Below are 14,502 nucleotides of genomic sequence, written 5' to 3'. Positions count from 1 at the left end.
CTCTCACCAGACAGACAGTGTGGCCGCAGCAGTAAGCGCCATGACGTAGGAGCCTGTGCAATGCAAAGTAGAGATCGGGGACGGCAGGAGGATGGGAGAGAGGAGACGGCGACCACAGGTGGAGAACACTGACAGCATCCTTTTTTCACAGGCGACACACACCACGTCACTGAGAAGACAGAGTGGGGGCAGGTGTCATGGGGGCTGGGTACTGCAGCCAAGACAGTAGCCCTGGATGTGTGGGCCTTTCCTCTGCCTGGGGCCAACAAGAGCCTCCCCTGAGCAGGTACAGTCAGAAGGTAAGGTGGATTGGGTTAGGGTGGGGCTGGTGGAGCCTCCCTGAGATCTTGGATGAAAGAGGTTTCTGTCCTCTTTTCACAGGCTGCCCGTGCTTTCCTAAGCTCACGCTGATGCTGACCAAAGGGTGTGGGGGCTTTGGAGAGCAATGCCTCTGATGATCACCCAGGAAACATGCCTTGCTTATCGGATAAGGCCACATAGTACCCGCAGGACAGTCTCCTGGCTGCAACTAGTCAGACCAGTCCTGAGAAGGTCTCTAACAAGGCAGGCTAAGAGAAGTGCAGGGATGACAGCATGCACCCCTGTGTCCAAGAAGCTGTCTGGCTGGCGTGGGAGATGTATGTCGCTCTCAAACAAGGAGTGCCTTACAGAACAGTCTGGACACTGTCCAGCTTCTCCTCTGAGTGACCACCAGGCCCCTGGAAGGGCCCTGCACAAGCAGGCTGCTGCCTTCCCAGAGAGAGCCCCCTAAGGCCCAGCCACAGGCCCAGGGTGAGGCTGGAGCTTAGACCTCAGTCAGCAGTAGCAGATGTGCAACCAGTATAGTGAGATCCTGGCCACAGTAGCCACCCAGAGCCCCACTTTGTGTCAATTCTATCCTGCTAAGCCAGTTACCCCAGCAGGCTCAAGGAGGTCAGTTAAGAAAGGAGCTCTGCCAACCACTTTCCTAATGAGACACTGTTGCTACTGGCTCCAAAAAGGGAGAGGCAAGTGAGATGCTTTTGTTTACAAATGTTTACTTGGAGAGTATGAATCAGAGAACACTCTAAGCAGCACGGGCAGCAGGGAGCTCTCCGAAGTGCTGTGACTGAATTCTTATTTCTTCTGAGACAGAGTCTCAGTCTGTCACCCAGGCTGGAGTGTAGTGGCGTGATCTCGGCTCACTACAACCTCCACCTTCCCAGTTCAAGCGATTCTCCTACCTCAGCCTCCCGAGTAGCTGGGATTACAGGCACACGCTACCACGCCTGGCTAATTTTTGTATTTTTGGTAGAGATGGGGTTTCACTACGCTGGCCAGGCTGGTACTGTGACTGAACTCTATCTGCCCATCTCTGGTGGTCAGAGCCTGCCTCAAGTCAGTCCACTGCAAAGAAAGCCATCATTTCTGGGCTGTAACAATGGGGAGTAGGTCTGCAGGCTGGGCCTGAACTGGGCAGGACTGAGCAGAAGGGGAGGTCCCAGGTGGTCCAGCAGGCTTGCCCCACAGCTGCTATGTCACTGTGGGAGAGGCTGTGCTGACACCCCTTAGCCCTCAGCTGGGGAAGCCACCTGCCTTGGGGGGAGGGGCAGAGAGTGGGAGCCTGTGGCAGTATCTGACACACAGGTGCCTGGGACCGGGAGTTTAGCTGGCTCATCCAGAGGGGGAATTCGAGGGAGGAACAGAACAAACAGTGGGGTCCCCTAGGCCTAACAACACAAACTCACTCAGGGACCACAAGAATTGTGGTCTAAGACCTAAGGCCACATGCTTTGACACAAGTAAAAGCATTTACATGGGACCTCATGGCAGATGATTAAGGGTGTAATTACGATGACTGTATCTAAGTGGTCATGTCTATAAACCTCTGCTGAGTGTCTCCCACATGGTCCTGACTGGGACGCTATATCAGGCAGGAAACTGAGGAGAAACACTGGTTCCCCTTCCATATTGAACACAGGCAGGGACAGGGCTCACGTACAGTTCCAGGAACCTAGGGGAAGATACTGGGTGACTAATCACTGAATCAAGGTGCCCCTCACAGTGCAGAATCTGGAATGGGCTGGGATGGGGACTTCAGGGACAGTCAGAAATTCATCCTGACCAACTTGGATGGAAATCTGGGATCCAAAAAAGGAACCAGCTCAGGTCAAAGTGAGCCAGGCACACCTTAGCGTGGAACTCGAGACTCTGGGGATCTGGCTGGACGAGGGAATCAGGCCATCAGGTTCAAAGCCTGGCCTGGGTAATCCTCAGGGGCTCAGTTTCCCCATCTATAACACAGGCATACTGACGCTGACCTTGCTGGGTGCTGCAGGGACTGAGATGGCGAGCGCATATGCCTGGCCTGGAGTGAAGCCTGGTGTGAGCCTCTGTGGGAGCTGACGCTCCCAGGGTCATGCATGTCCCCTAGACAGACCCAGGCCCAGAATGATGGCATGTGTGCCTGTGTCACCTGGGCCGGCTAAGGACCTGCCCGCCCTTACCAGCTGCCCGCAGCAGTGAGGATCCGGCTGGTGAGTACCGTCTCCCACTCCTTCCCTTCCCGGTTGCACTTCAGGCGGCTCAGCTTCACGCCCCCCACCACTGTCACTTCATTCTCCACCTCAATGTACATGGAGGGATCGGAGCTGACCTGGATGAAGTAAACACACGGGCCTGCTCAGACAAGGGCCGCAGCCCAGGTAACATGCTCCAAGGCTCTGTAGCCTGGGGCCCCAAGGCAGCAGCAGGATATAGAGGCAGACTGGCTGGCCAACAGAGGAGGTGGAGGACAGGCGGGGCAAAGGGGCTGAGCGGGAGGCCCAGAGGGCCACACATGTGGCCCCCAGGGCAGTGAGAATGCTGGGAGCTGGTTTCTACCCTGTCATCTGTGTAGTTGAACAGCCAGAGAAGAGAAGCAGTGCCAGGGTTAAAGACCCCAAAGTCACCCAACCCTGCCACTTCATCTCACAAGGGAGTAACGTGCCCAAAAGCACACTGCAAAGGACTGAGCTGGGACTGAGACTTGGGTTTCTAGCCTCCTACTTGAAGAATCTTCAAAGATGGCAGTGTTTGGCAAGATTAGAGACCATGTCAGTGCGTGGAGGGAATGTCTAGAAAACCCCCAAAGGGGCTCTCCAGTTCCTGTGGTGGTGAGACTTGGTCTGCTCAAATGAGACTAAACTGGCAGGGGTGTTTATGGCACAGCATGTATGAGAAGCACCTAGTTCAGTGTCTGGCACCAAATGGGCTCAGCCGCATGCGTGTGTGGAGAGCTGAACAATAGATTTTCCCTACGGAAAAATAGGCAGAACCACCAGTCTGTGCTTGTGCAGCCACTCAAGTGGGTGAGCTGGGCCGAGGGACGACTGCCCCCTTCACAGACCCAGAAACGACAGTCCCAAGCAGTGCTTGGAGGGGAAGATGCCTAGGGGAAGGGCTGGAGGAGTTTGGGAGAGTTCTGTGCTGAGAAGCAGGGCACCCAGGAGGGAACCTGCGTCAGAACACCTGTGAGTGCAAGAGCACATCTGATCGCTGCTGACCATGGGAGGGCCCCTGCCTCCATTCACACCAGCAATAAGAACAAACCCTGTGGATCCCTACCTTTTGGCTTCCCCGCTTCATTCCTCTGCACTGTGGCCCAGAAGGACCTATGGTAGGAAGGGCTGACGCCTGCTCTCTGGTGCCCTGTGAGGACCAGCCTGGGCTCAGAGCAGTGTGCAGCCAGTGGAAAGTGACCCGCACACAGGGTCCCAGAAGGCTGCTCGAGGATAGGCACCTGAGCTGAGGTACAAGGGTATGCAGACAGGCAGCAATGTGTGTGACGGCACCACGGCAGGAGAGGCCTAGATACTGTGCTGGGCCAAGTGACCAGGAGGGCTCTGGGTATAAAGGATTATTTACTCCAGAATTGTGTTTTGGATAACCACATGCTTACAAGCTTCCATTCCAAGAGCTCAAACAACTCTGATGATGACTGCGCCGGACACTGAGAAGACAAAGCTAGCAGGATGGTTGGGAGATAGACCACGACTACACAGTCCCACAGACACCAAGCCTGAGGCTGCCCACAGCTGTGTGTGGAAATGGAGGTGGCTTCCAGTCAGGAGAGGATTCCTGAAGAGCATCAGAACATGTGGTGGTAACGGCAGCCCCAGCAGCTGGGACCCCAAGGGCAAAGCTAGACGGAGGCCATGGGTGGGTGAGAGTGGAGGCTGGCAATTTTGCTAAGAGTTGGTGCGTACCCCGATCTGCTGTGACTTCCCCTAGAAGGTGATGGAGAGCCACTGGAAACCAATCTCCAAGGAAGTGACAAGATCGGGTTTGTATGTGGTAGGGGACAGAGAATCTCTGGGTGTGCCTGACGGAGAACTGGCAGGGTCCCAGAACTTACCTGGAGAGTGAATGCTCTCTGGGGGCCTGGAATTGGCAGCTTCAGTGCAAGTGCTGGTGCAGAGAGACACATGGCCTCCTTCTCTGCAGTTAGGGCAGCTGGAGACTGGAAGAGCCAGAAACATTCCTGAGCCTTGCTCTAACACTACAGGATAGCATTTGGTAAAGGCAAGTCACCCAGAAGTGAGGCTGGGCCTACGACCAGGGCATTTCCACCCTGGGAGGGAGGAAGCAGAGGGGAATGCTACAAGAATCCTCACCTTATAGACAAGCCAGTTGATGCCAGGGAACCTGCTCAAGGGCCCTGGGTGAGTCAAGGGCAGGTCTGAAGGAGAGTGTGGCCTCCATGCTACATTCCAGGGGCTGCATGTCTAAGCTAGCTGGTTCCCAAGGTGCCCCACCCAGCTGAGGCTTACTATGCACACAAGGCCTTCAAGCTCTAAGTGCAGAAAGGTGGGCTAAAGAAGGCAGAATGGACCCACTGGCCTCACCTGGACAGACAGAGACACAGGCATGAGACGAGAGTCCTTCCGAGGCCGCCCTTTCTTCTTCTTCTCTACTGTCTCTACCTCAAGCTCAAGTTTTCGCTTGGACAGTGAGGAAGGCTTAGCCAAAGGGACTTTCTCATCGCTGTCACTGCTGCTCTCCAGGAGGTCTCGGGGCCTCAGCTCTTTCACAAGGTTCTGCTCTTTTAACCTGCACAAAAACATTACATCACACTTCCCTTCAGAAACCATTCATGCAAGAAAGAGTGAAGTGAAATATTTAAAGTGCTTCAACAAACCTCTTGCCAACCTAGAATTCTGTGTCCAGTGAAATTATGCCTCAAAAATAAAGGAGAAATAATGACTTTGTCAGACAAAAATAAACAAAGAGACAGCGGAATCTGTTGCCAGAAGACCTGCCTTGCAAGAAATGTTAAAAGTCTTTCAGAGAGAAGATAAATGATGCAGGCCAGAAACTCACATCTGCATGAAGAAAGGAAGAGTGTTAGAGAAAAAAAAAAACGAACATAAAATAGAATATTTTATATTTCCTATTCCCAACTGATCTAAGAGACAACTTTCTGTTCAAAGAAATAACAGCCACCATGTCTTGAATGACTATAGTTTATGAATGAGTGAAATAAGTGGTACCAATGTCATAGGGCAAGGAAGGAAAGAGAGGGGAACTTTTTCTACTACCCATGAAGTGGTATAATATTATTTGAAAGTAGAATTAGGTTATAAATGTTTATGGTAAACTCTAGAGCAATCACTAAAAAATTATTTTAAAGCATAATTAATAATGCTGAGAGAAGAGAAACTTTATTTTTATTTTATTATTATTTTTTTGGAGATGGATTTTCACTCTTGTCGCCCCGGATGGAATGCAACAGCGTGATCTTGGCTCACTGCAACATCCGCCTACCAGGATCAAGTAATTCTCCTGCCTCAGCCTCCCAAGTAGCTGGGATTACAGGTGTGTGCCACCACGCCTGGTTAATTTTTGTATTATTAGTAGAGAAGGGGTTTTACCATGTTGGCCAGGCTGGTCTCAAACTCCTGACCTCAGGTGATTTACCTGCCTCGGCCTCCCCAAGTGCTGGGATTGCGGGCGTGAGCCACCGTGCCTGGCTGAGAAAACTGAGTCATATAAAATACTCAGTTAAAACCAGAGAAGGCAGAAAAAGAAGATAACAAGAAGTGAAGATTAAAAAAAAGAATAAGGCCAGGCATGTGGCTCACGCCTGTAATCCCAGTACTTTGGGAGGCTGAGGTGGGCAGATCACCTGAGGTCAGGAGTTCAAAACCAGACTGGCCAACATGGCGAAACCCCATCTCTACTAAAAAATACAAAAATTAGCTGGGCATGGTGGCAGGTACTCGTAATCCCAGCTACTGGGGAGGCTGAGGCAGAAGAATCACTTGAACCCGGGAGGCAGAGGTTGCAGTGAGCTGAGATGGTGTGCCATTGCACCCCAGCCTGGACAACAGTGAGACTCCATCTCAGAGGAAAAGAAAAAAAAAAAAAAAGAATAAATGCTAAAACATGGCAGATATTAATACAACTATATCAATCAACTTTAAATGTGAAAGCTCTGAATATACCAATTAAATACAAAGACTGACAAAATGGATAAAAAAGCAAAATGTTTTTAAGAAATGGGTTTATGTGGCCGAGCGCCATGGCTCATGCCTGTAATCCCAGCACTTTGGGAGGCCGAGGCGGGTGAATCACCTGAGGTCAGGAGTTCGAGACTGGCCTGGCCAACATGGTGAGACCCCATCTCTACTAAAAACGCAAAAATTAGCCAGGTGTGGTGGCGCACGCATGTAATCCCAGCTACTCGGGAGGCTGAGGTAGGATAATCGCTTGAACCTGGGAGGCGGAGGTTGCAATGAGCCAAGATGTGACTGTGCCACCACACTCCAGCCTGGGCAATACAGCGAGACTCTGTCTCAAAAGAAACCAAAAAACTATTCTGTAAGATATGATAATGATACATATATGTCATTATACATTGGTTAAACCCATACAATGTACAACATCGAGAGTAGACCCAAATGTAAACTATGGACTTTGGGTGATGATGTGCCCCATTCTGGTGGGGGATGCTGACAGTGGGGGATGCTATGGGTGTGTTGGGCGGGGGGCATATGGGAACTCTTTGTATTTCCTGTTCAATTTAGCTGTGAACATAAACTGTTCTAACAAATAAAGTCTATTTAAAAAAAAAAAAAAAAGCAGGGACTGGAGAAAGACATGCCATAACACTAATCAAAAAAAGCTGGTGTAGTTACATAACATAAGCAAAGCAGGCATCAGAGCCAGTAAAGTTATCAAGGATAAAGAGGGACATTACACAGTGATAAAGATGAAGGAGAACAATTCTGAATAAGTACAGAAGCACACCTCGTGTTACTGTGCTTTACTTCATTGTGCTTCACAGAGACTACGTTTTTTTTACAAGTTGAAGGTTTGTGGCAACCCTGCATCAAGCAAGTCTATTGGTGCCATTTCCCCAACAGCCGGTGCTCATTTCATGTCTCTGTGTCACATTTTGACAATTCTCACAATATTTCAAACATTTTCATTCTTACTGGATCGGTTTTGGTGATCTGCCATTAGTGATCTTTCATGTCAGTTTTGTAATTGTTTTGGGGCACTGTGAACCACATCCATGTAAGATGGTGAACTTAATCAATAAATGGCATTTATGTTCTGATTGCTCCACCAACTGGTTGTTCCCCTGTCTCCCTTCCTCTCCCCAGGCCTCCCTATTATCTGAGACACAACAATATTGAAATTAGGCCAGTCTATAACCCTACAATGGCCTCTAAGTAAGTGTTAAACCAAAAGCTAAAAATGATTAAGCTTAAAGAGGAAGGCACATTGAAAGCTGAGACAGGCCAAAAGCTATACCTTTTGCACCAGTTAGCCACGGTGTGAATGCAATGGAAAAATTCTTAAAGGAAGTTAAAAGTGCTACTCCATTGAACACGTTTGAAAATAAAACAAAACACCCTTATTGCTAATATGGAGAACGTTTTAGTACTCTGGATAGAAGATCAAACCAGCCATAACACTCCCTTAAGCCACAGCCTAAGCTAGCAGAGGTTGGCTCATGAGGTTTAAGGAAACAAATGGCAAGGTGAAGCAGCAAGTGCTAATGTACAAGTTGCAGCAACGTATTAGAACATCTAGCTAAGATCATGGATGAAGGTGGTAACACTAAACAACAGATTGTCAGTGTAGGTAAAACAGCCTTCTATTGGAAGAAGATGTCATCTGGGACTTTCCTAGCTAGAGAAGGGAAGTCAATGCCTGGCTTCAAAGTTTCAGAAGACAGGCTGGTTATCTTATTAGGGATGAATGCAGCTGGTGATTTTAAGTGGAAGCCAATACTTATTAACTATTCCAAAAATCCTAGGGCCCTTAAGAATTATGCTAAATCTATAAATGCAACAAGAAAGCCTAGATGACAGCACATCTGTTTAGAGCATGGTTTACTGAATATTTTAAGCCCAATGTTGACACCTACTGCTCAGAAAAAAAGATTCCTTTCAAAAGATTCCTGCTCACTGGCAATGCACTTGGTCAACCAAGAGCTCTGACAGAGATAAATGTTGTTTTCATACCGACTAACACAACACACATTCTGCAGCCCATGAACAAGGGGCATTTTCATCTTTCAACTTTCATTACTTAAGAGGTACATTTTTGCCTGTAGTCCCAGCTACCTGGAGGCTGAGGCAGGAGGATTGTTTAAGTCCAGAAGTTCTGAGCTATAGTGCGCTATGTCAATTGGGTGTCCACACTAAGTTTAGCATCAGTATAGTGACGTTCTGAGAGCAAGAGACCACCAGGTTGCCTAAGAAGAGGTGAATTGCCCAGACTGGAAACAGCAGGTCAAAACTCTTGTGTTGATAAGTAGTGGTACTATCCCTATGAATAACACTGCACTCCAGCCTGGGCAACATAGCAAGACACTATCTCTTAAATAAATTAAATAATAATTAAAAAAAAAACATTTTGTGGGTCGGGCGCGGTGGCTCACGCCTGTAATCCCAGCATTTTGGGAGGCCGAGGCGGGCAGATCACGAGGTCAGGAGATTGAGACAATCCTGGATAACATGGTGAAACCCCGTCTCTACTGAAAATATAAAAAATTAGCCGGGTGTGGTGGCGGGCACCTGTAGTCCCAGCTACTCGGGAGGCTGAGGCAGGAGAATGGCGTGAAACCGGGAGGTGGATTTATTTATTTTTATATTGAGACAGGTTCTCATTCTGTTGCTCAGGCTGGAGTACAGTGGCATAATCTCAGCTCACTGCAACCTCCGCCTCCTGGGCTCAAGGGATTCTCATGCCTCAGCCTCCCCGAGTAGCTAGGACTACAGGCGTGCACCATGACAACTGGATAATTTTTTGTAATTTTAATAGAGATGGGATTTCACCATGTTGGCCAGGCTGGTCTCGAACTCCTGACCTCAGGTAAACCACCTGCCTCGGCCTCCCAAAGTGCTGGGATTACAGGTGTGAGCCACTGCACCTGGCCTTTATTGGCATACATTGAAATATCATGCCATCGAAATCCTTTTTGTACGGTTGGTACTAATGCCCCCTTTCATTTCTGATTGTATTTATTTACATCCTATTCATACTTTGATTCAAGGACCCCCATGAGTATCAAAATCCAAGGATGCTCAAGTCCTTTATATAAAATCATTTAGTATTTGCATATAATGTAGGCACAGCTTCCTATATACTTACGTAACTTTTTTTTTTTTTTTTTTTGAGACGGCGTCTCACTCTGTTGCTCAGGCTGGAATGCAGAGGTATGATCTTGGATCACTGCAACCTCTGCCTCCCAGGTTCAAGTGATTCTCCTGCCTCAGCCTCCCAAGTAGTGAGATTATAGGCGCGCACCACCACATCCCGCTAATTTTTGTATTTTTACTAGAGACGAAGTTTTGCCATGTTGGCCGGGCTGGTCTTGAATTCCTGACCTCAGTTGATCTGCCTGCCTTGGCTTCCCAAAGTGCTGGGATTACAGGCGTAAGCCACTGAGCCCGGCCAGCCTCCTATATATTTTAAATAATCTCTAGATCACATATACATAGTAAAATGCCTACAAATAACTTTATTTGCATGGATTCATAGTAGTACTTGGCTTGTAGCAAATTCAGTTTTTGCTTTTTGGAACTCTGTGGATTTTTTTTTTCCCAAATATTTTTGATCCATAGTTGGTTGAATCCACAGATGTGGAACCCATGGATACAGAGGGGCACCTTTACTTATAAATATTAAAGAGAGGCAACATAATGAATAGCTTACTTCCTCAACACCTCTCTTTTGAAGAAGTGGGTAAATGTTTCTCATAATGCTGTGTTAAACATCTCTAAATGTGACAGACTCCCTGGATCACAGGTGCTATCACTGATCTTATTTCCTCAAGGAGTTCACCATGAGTCATGCTCCTGTCTAGTATCCAAGAGCCCTCATCCCTGCCTGCCTTCCCACTGCTAACCAGCCTCTGGCTGTTAGCCCTTCCTCTGGGCACTGTCTTCAGCTGTTCTCCCTGCTAGTCACCCCAGGGCACAGAAATGTGGGCAGGTACACACACACCAGCGTGTAGAATCCTGGATTGCACTGTCTTCAGCTGTTCTCCCTGCTAGTCACCCCGGGCCACAGAAATGTGGGCAGGTACACACACATACCAGCGTGTAGAATCCTGGATGCTTTTCATTTGTATCCATGTGAAAAACTGGGAAGACAAGAGGCCCATGACACTGCTCTGTGAAACTGAAGAGCCTGTTCCCTTTTCTTCTAATGTCCTACAACGGGGCAAAGCATCCACCTGTGGGTGTAGCTTAATATTCTGGAAGCCCTGAGTCAGTGCTTCTCAAAATCCTTTTTAAATTATTTTTTTAAAAATGTCAGGCATTTGCCTCTCCAAAGAACTTGTTTTACTCTGTTGTAAAAATCAGGTCATGTACATTTTCACATTAAATTTTTTGTTAAATAAGCTTTTGGAACAGTCAAAAATGCTTTCTCTCAGATGTTCTGAATATGGAAATAGAATATTAGCTTGTTCGAATTTTTTCTAACATGAATTTTCCTGGTTCAGACTGATCTGAAAGAGTTTCATGTATTAAAATGGAAGAATCCTATTGTGAAACATGGAAAAAAGTCAGACTTTCATGTAACTATCATTTTGTAAAATACAACAAGAATGTCACGGCAACGTCCTACTATCACCTAAGTTTCCAAGGTGTGCGGTGGCTTCCTGAGCTCACAGCAGCACTGGCCCATAACATTCACTTGCTTGGCGCTGCCGAGCTCCAGCTGCTCCACCCTCTCTGGTTGGGACCCCTGAGAGCCCTTAGGAGTCTCCCCACCTCCTGCCTCTGACAGATGCCCCATTCAGGGACCCTGGGGCCAGTGGCCCACTGGGAACTGCACCTCCCCAGCCTGCATGTGGGCTTGTACCAGTTGTTACAGTATCCCTGGGAGCGCCAGGTAAATCGATCTACAGCATCTGCCCAGTGGGTCTAGGCATCTGTGAAGCAAGAGCACAGCTGGCCAGGGCTGCCCCACTTACAAATGGGCTCCATTCTAGGTTCTGTCTGCTCAGGCCTACTTGCCCTGTAGTCACTTACCTCAGGTCCCTACGTTCCCTAGTGCTTCTGCCTGACACCTGGCCTTAGGGGAGGGTGGAGCAGAAGACCCACAGTTTCACCCAGGGTTGCTAACCTGTACCTGGGAGGCTAGCATTTGGCTCCCAATCCACCTGAGGCTCTTGGCTAGGAAGTGCCAGTCAGGTTGCAGGGGTCTCACTGCCCAACTACTGTGACGCACAATGAAGGAACAATAGCAGGAGCTGACATGTGCTGCTCACCGTGAGACAAGGAGCAAGATATGGCTTTACAGGCCTAAGGTTAAGGGATACCGCCTATGAGGAGGGTTTTCCTGGGAGGTCCATTCTGCCTGAGAGGAGAAGGACTCAGAAACACCATGTGTCTCAAGATCATCTCTGCTCCCTCTCTGAGGAAGTGGGGACCTGGGCCCAACCTGCAAGGTGTATTACTTTGTGCACCACCCCTAACCACTGCATGATACTGTGCCTCAAAGAAAATCTCCACTGAAGGTCAGGTGCAGTGGCTCACACCTGTAATCCCAACACTGGGAGGCTGAGGTGGGCGCATCACTTGAGGTCAGGAGTTCAAGACCAGCCTGGCCAACATGGTGAAATCCCGTCTGTACTAAAAATACAAAAATTAGCTGGGCATCATGGCACATGCCTGTAATTCCAGCTACTAGGGAGGCTGAGGCAGAACTGCTTGAGCCCGGGAGACAGAGGTTGCAGTGAGCAGAGACCGCGCCACTGCACTCCAGCCTGGGTGACAGAGCGAGACTCTGTCGCAAAAAAAAAAAAACAAACAAAGAAAATCTCCACTGATGGGTGTTTTTTGTTTCATTTTGTTTTTGTTTTTTGAGACAAGTCTCGCTCAGGCTGAAGTGCAATGGCACAATCTCAGCTCACTGCAATCTCTGCCTCCTGGGTTCAAGCGATTCTCCTGCCTCAGCCTCTTGCCACCACACTCCGCTAATTTTTGTATTTTTATAGTAGAGACGGGGTTTCACCATGTTGACCAGGCTGGTCTCCAACTACTGAGCTCAGGTGATCTGCCCACCTCGGCCTCCCAAATTACAGGCGTGAGCCACGGTGCCTGGCCTGTTTTGTTTTTGTTCTTGTTTTGAGACAGGCTCTCATTCTGTTGCCCGGGCTGCAGTGGAGTGATTTCTGCTCACTGCAACCTCTGCCTCCTGTGTTCAAGGAATTCTCCTGTCTCAGCCTCCCGAGTAGCTGGGACTACAGGCACGCACCACCACGCCCAGCTAATTTTTGTATTTTCAGCAGAGGTGGGGTTTTGCCATGATGACCAAGCTGGTCTCAAACTCCTGGACTCAAGTGATCCACCCGCCTCGGCCTCCCAGAATGCTAGGATTGATTACAGGCATGAGCCACTGCACCAGGCCTCCACTGATGGGTGTTTTAAAGGGCTCCTCCTGGTTTTCACTGAGAATCAATACAAGAAAACAGCCACATCAAGAAAGTATCTGCATTTTCTGTAAGGCCTTTTTTAAAGATACTGGGACTTGTTTTATTTCATTTTCCTCATATAAGAACCTAACCCAACCTGAGAATTCAGCACCAGGCTCCTAGAAGCTCACTATACTCATTCTGTCAGGAAAGCAGGAAGCTCAGCTCGAAGTGAATGCTCACTCACTGCCACTTTCAAGTGAGAAGCTGAGGATGACAAATGTGATGGCAGCCCCTTATTATATAGATCTTGCTAGAGCTGTATTTATGGCTGGACAGTCTTGTGAGACCCTGTGGACACAGCTGCTGAGGGACCAAGCCTTGTGGCACCAGGACTCAAGATGTACAGTCAAGATTTTGTCTCCAGAAGCCAATCCAAGGGCTGTCCTCCTGGCTTCTCATTCAGGGTATGCACTACATGAGAGACAAGGGCCACAGAAAGCCGCAAAGCAAACATGAGTGTCTTCCTCAATAAGCAGGACTTTCTGTCTGTGGCACACTGTAGTTTCTCTCAGGTGGGGAATTCGTTTTATTTATTTTGTTCAGAACTTGCTCCATTTCAAAATCTGAGGTTTCTTCACCTTCTGGGAAGCCTCTTAATTCCCTATTGACAACTGCCCTGCAGCACATCCTCTTGGGGGGACTCCTCTCCATTGCCCTGTCTTCAGCTCCACCTCCTCACCTCTGTTGCACTCTGGCCAATTTTGTAGACTGAATGTTCTTTTCATCTGGCTCTGATATGCTCTCTGAAATGCTTGTTGACTTTTAAACTGCAATGATTATTACTTTTCTTTTCTAAAAGCAATTTTTTTGGTTCATTTCCAAATCTGGTCTTTTTTGATGGTGTATTATTAATTTTTATTGAGATAAAGACATATATCACAAACTTTGCCACTTTAAAGTATAGAATCATCAGCTTTTAGTATATTCATAAGGTTATGCAACCATCAAGACTGTCTAATGCCAGAACATTTTCATAATTCCGAAAATAAACTCTGTACCCATTGGTAATCACTCCTTATCCTCCCTCCCCCAGACCCTGGCAACCACCGTTACTCTAATTTCTTTATGGATTTTCCATTCTGGACATTTCATATCAATGAAATCATACAACCTATGATCCTTTGTGACTGGCTGCTTTCTCTTAGCATGTCTTTAAGGTTTATTGTTATTGTAGCACATGTAAGCATCCTCTTCCTATTTATGGCTGAATAATATTCAGTTGTATGGGTAGACCATATTTTGTTTATCTATTCATCAGCTGATGGACCTTTGGGCTGTTTCCCCTTTTTGGTTACTATGTACGGATGTGAACATTCATCTATGAGTTATTGCATGGATATATGTTTTCAATTCTCTTAGGTATGTATCTAAGTGTGGGAACTGCTAGGTTGGATGATAACTCTGTATTTCACCATTTAAGGAATTTCCAGACTGTTTTCCAAAGGTGCTAAAAGACTTTACATTCCTACCAGCATGTATATGAGGGTTCCCTTTTGAGTTAATTTTTGTTTACAGAATAGAATATTAATCTTTCCTCA

At 47.8% G+C, this 14,502-nt stretch overlaps 1 protein-coding gene across 8 annotated transcripts in view; it reads right to left on the bottom strand.

Moving 5' to 3' along the window:
- The window catches only part of LOC101017878 (protein HIRA), a 100,986-nt gene that overhangs the window by 26,740 nt on the left and 59,744 nt on the right, over positions 1-14,502 (bottom strand). For all 8 annotated transcript variants that reach the window (XM_003905213.4, XM_009216780.3, XM_021921355.1 and 5 more), the window contains 4 exons: positions 4,866-5,070; positions 4,376-4,480; positions 2,487-2,635; positions 8-169 (listed from right to left, as the gene is read on the bottom strand). In XM_003905213.4, the coding sequence (XP_003905262.1) occupies positions 8-169; positions 2,487-2,635; positions 4,376-4,480; positions 4,866-5,070 (621 nt within the window). The remainder of the gene's footprint in view (positions 1-7; positions 170-2,486; positions 2,636-4,375; positions 4,481-4,865; positions 5,071-14,502) is intronic.

This window comes from Papio anubis, chromosome 16 (assembly GCF_008728515.1).
Source record: "Papio anubis isolate 15944 chromosome 16, Panubis1.0, whole genome shotgun sequence".
Lineage (NCBI taxonomy): Eukaryota > Metazoa > Chordata > Mammalia > Primates > Cercopithecidae > Papio > Papio anubis.
The sequence above is the reverse complement of the archived record's forward strand: the minus strand, read 5'-3'. Positions and strand labels throughout refer to the sequence as shown.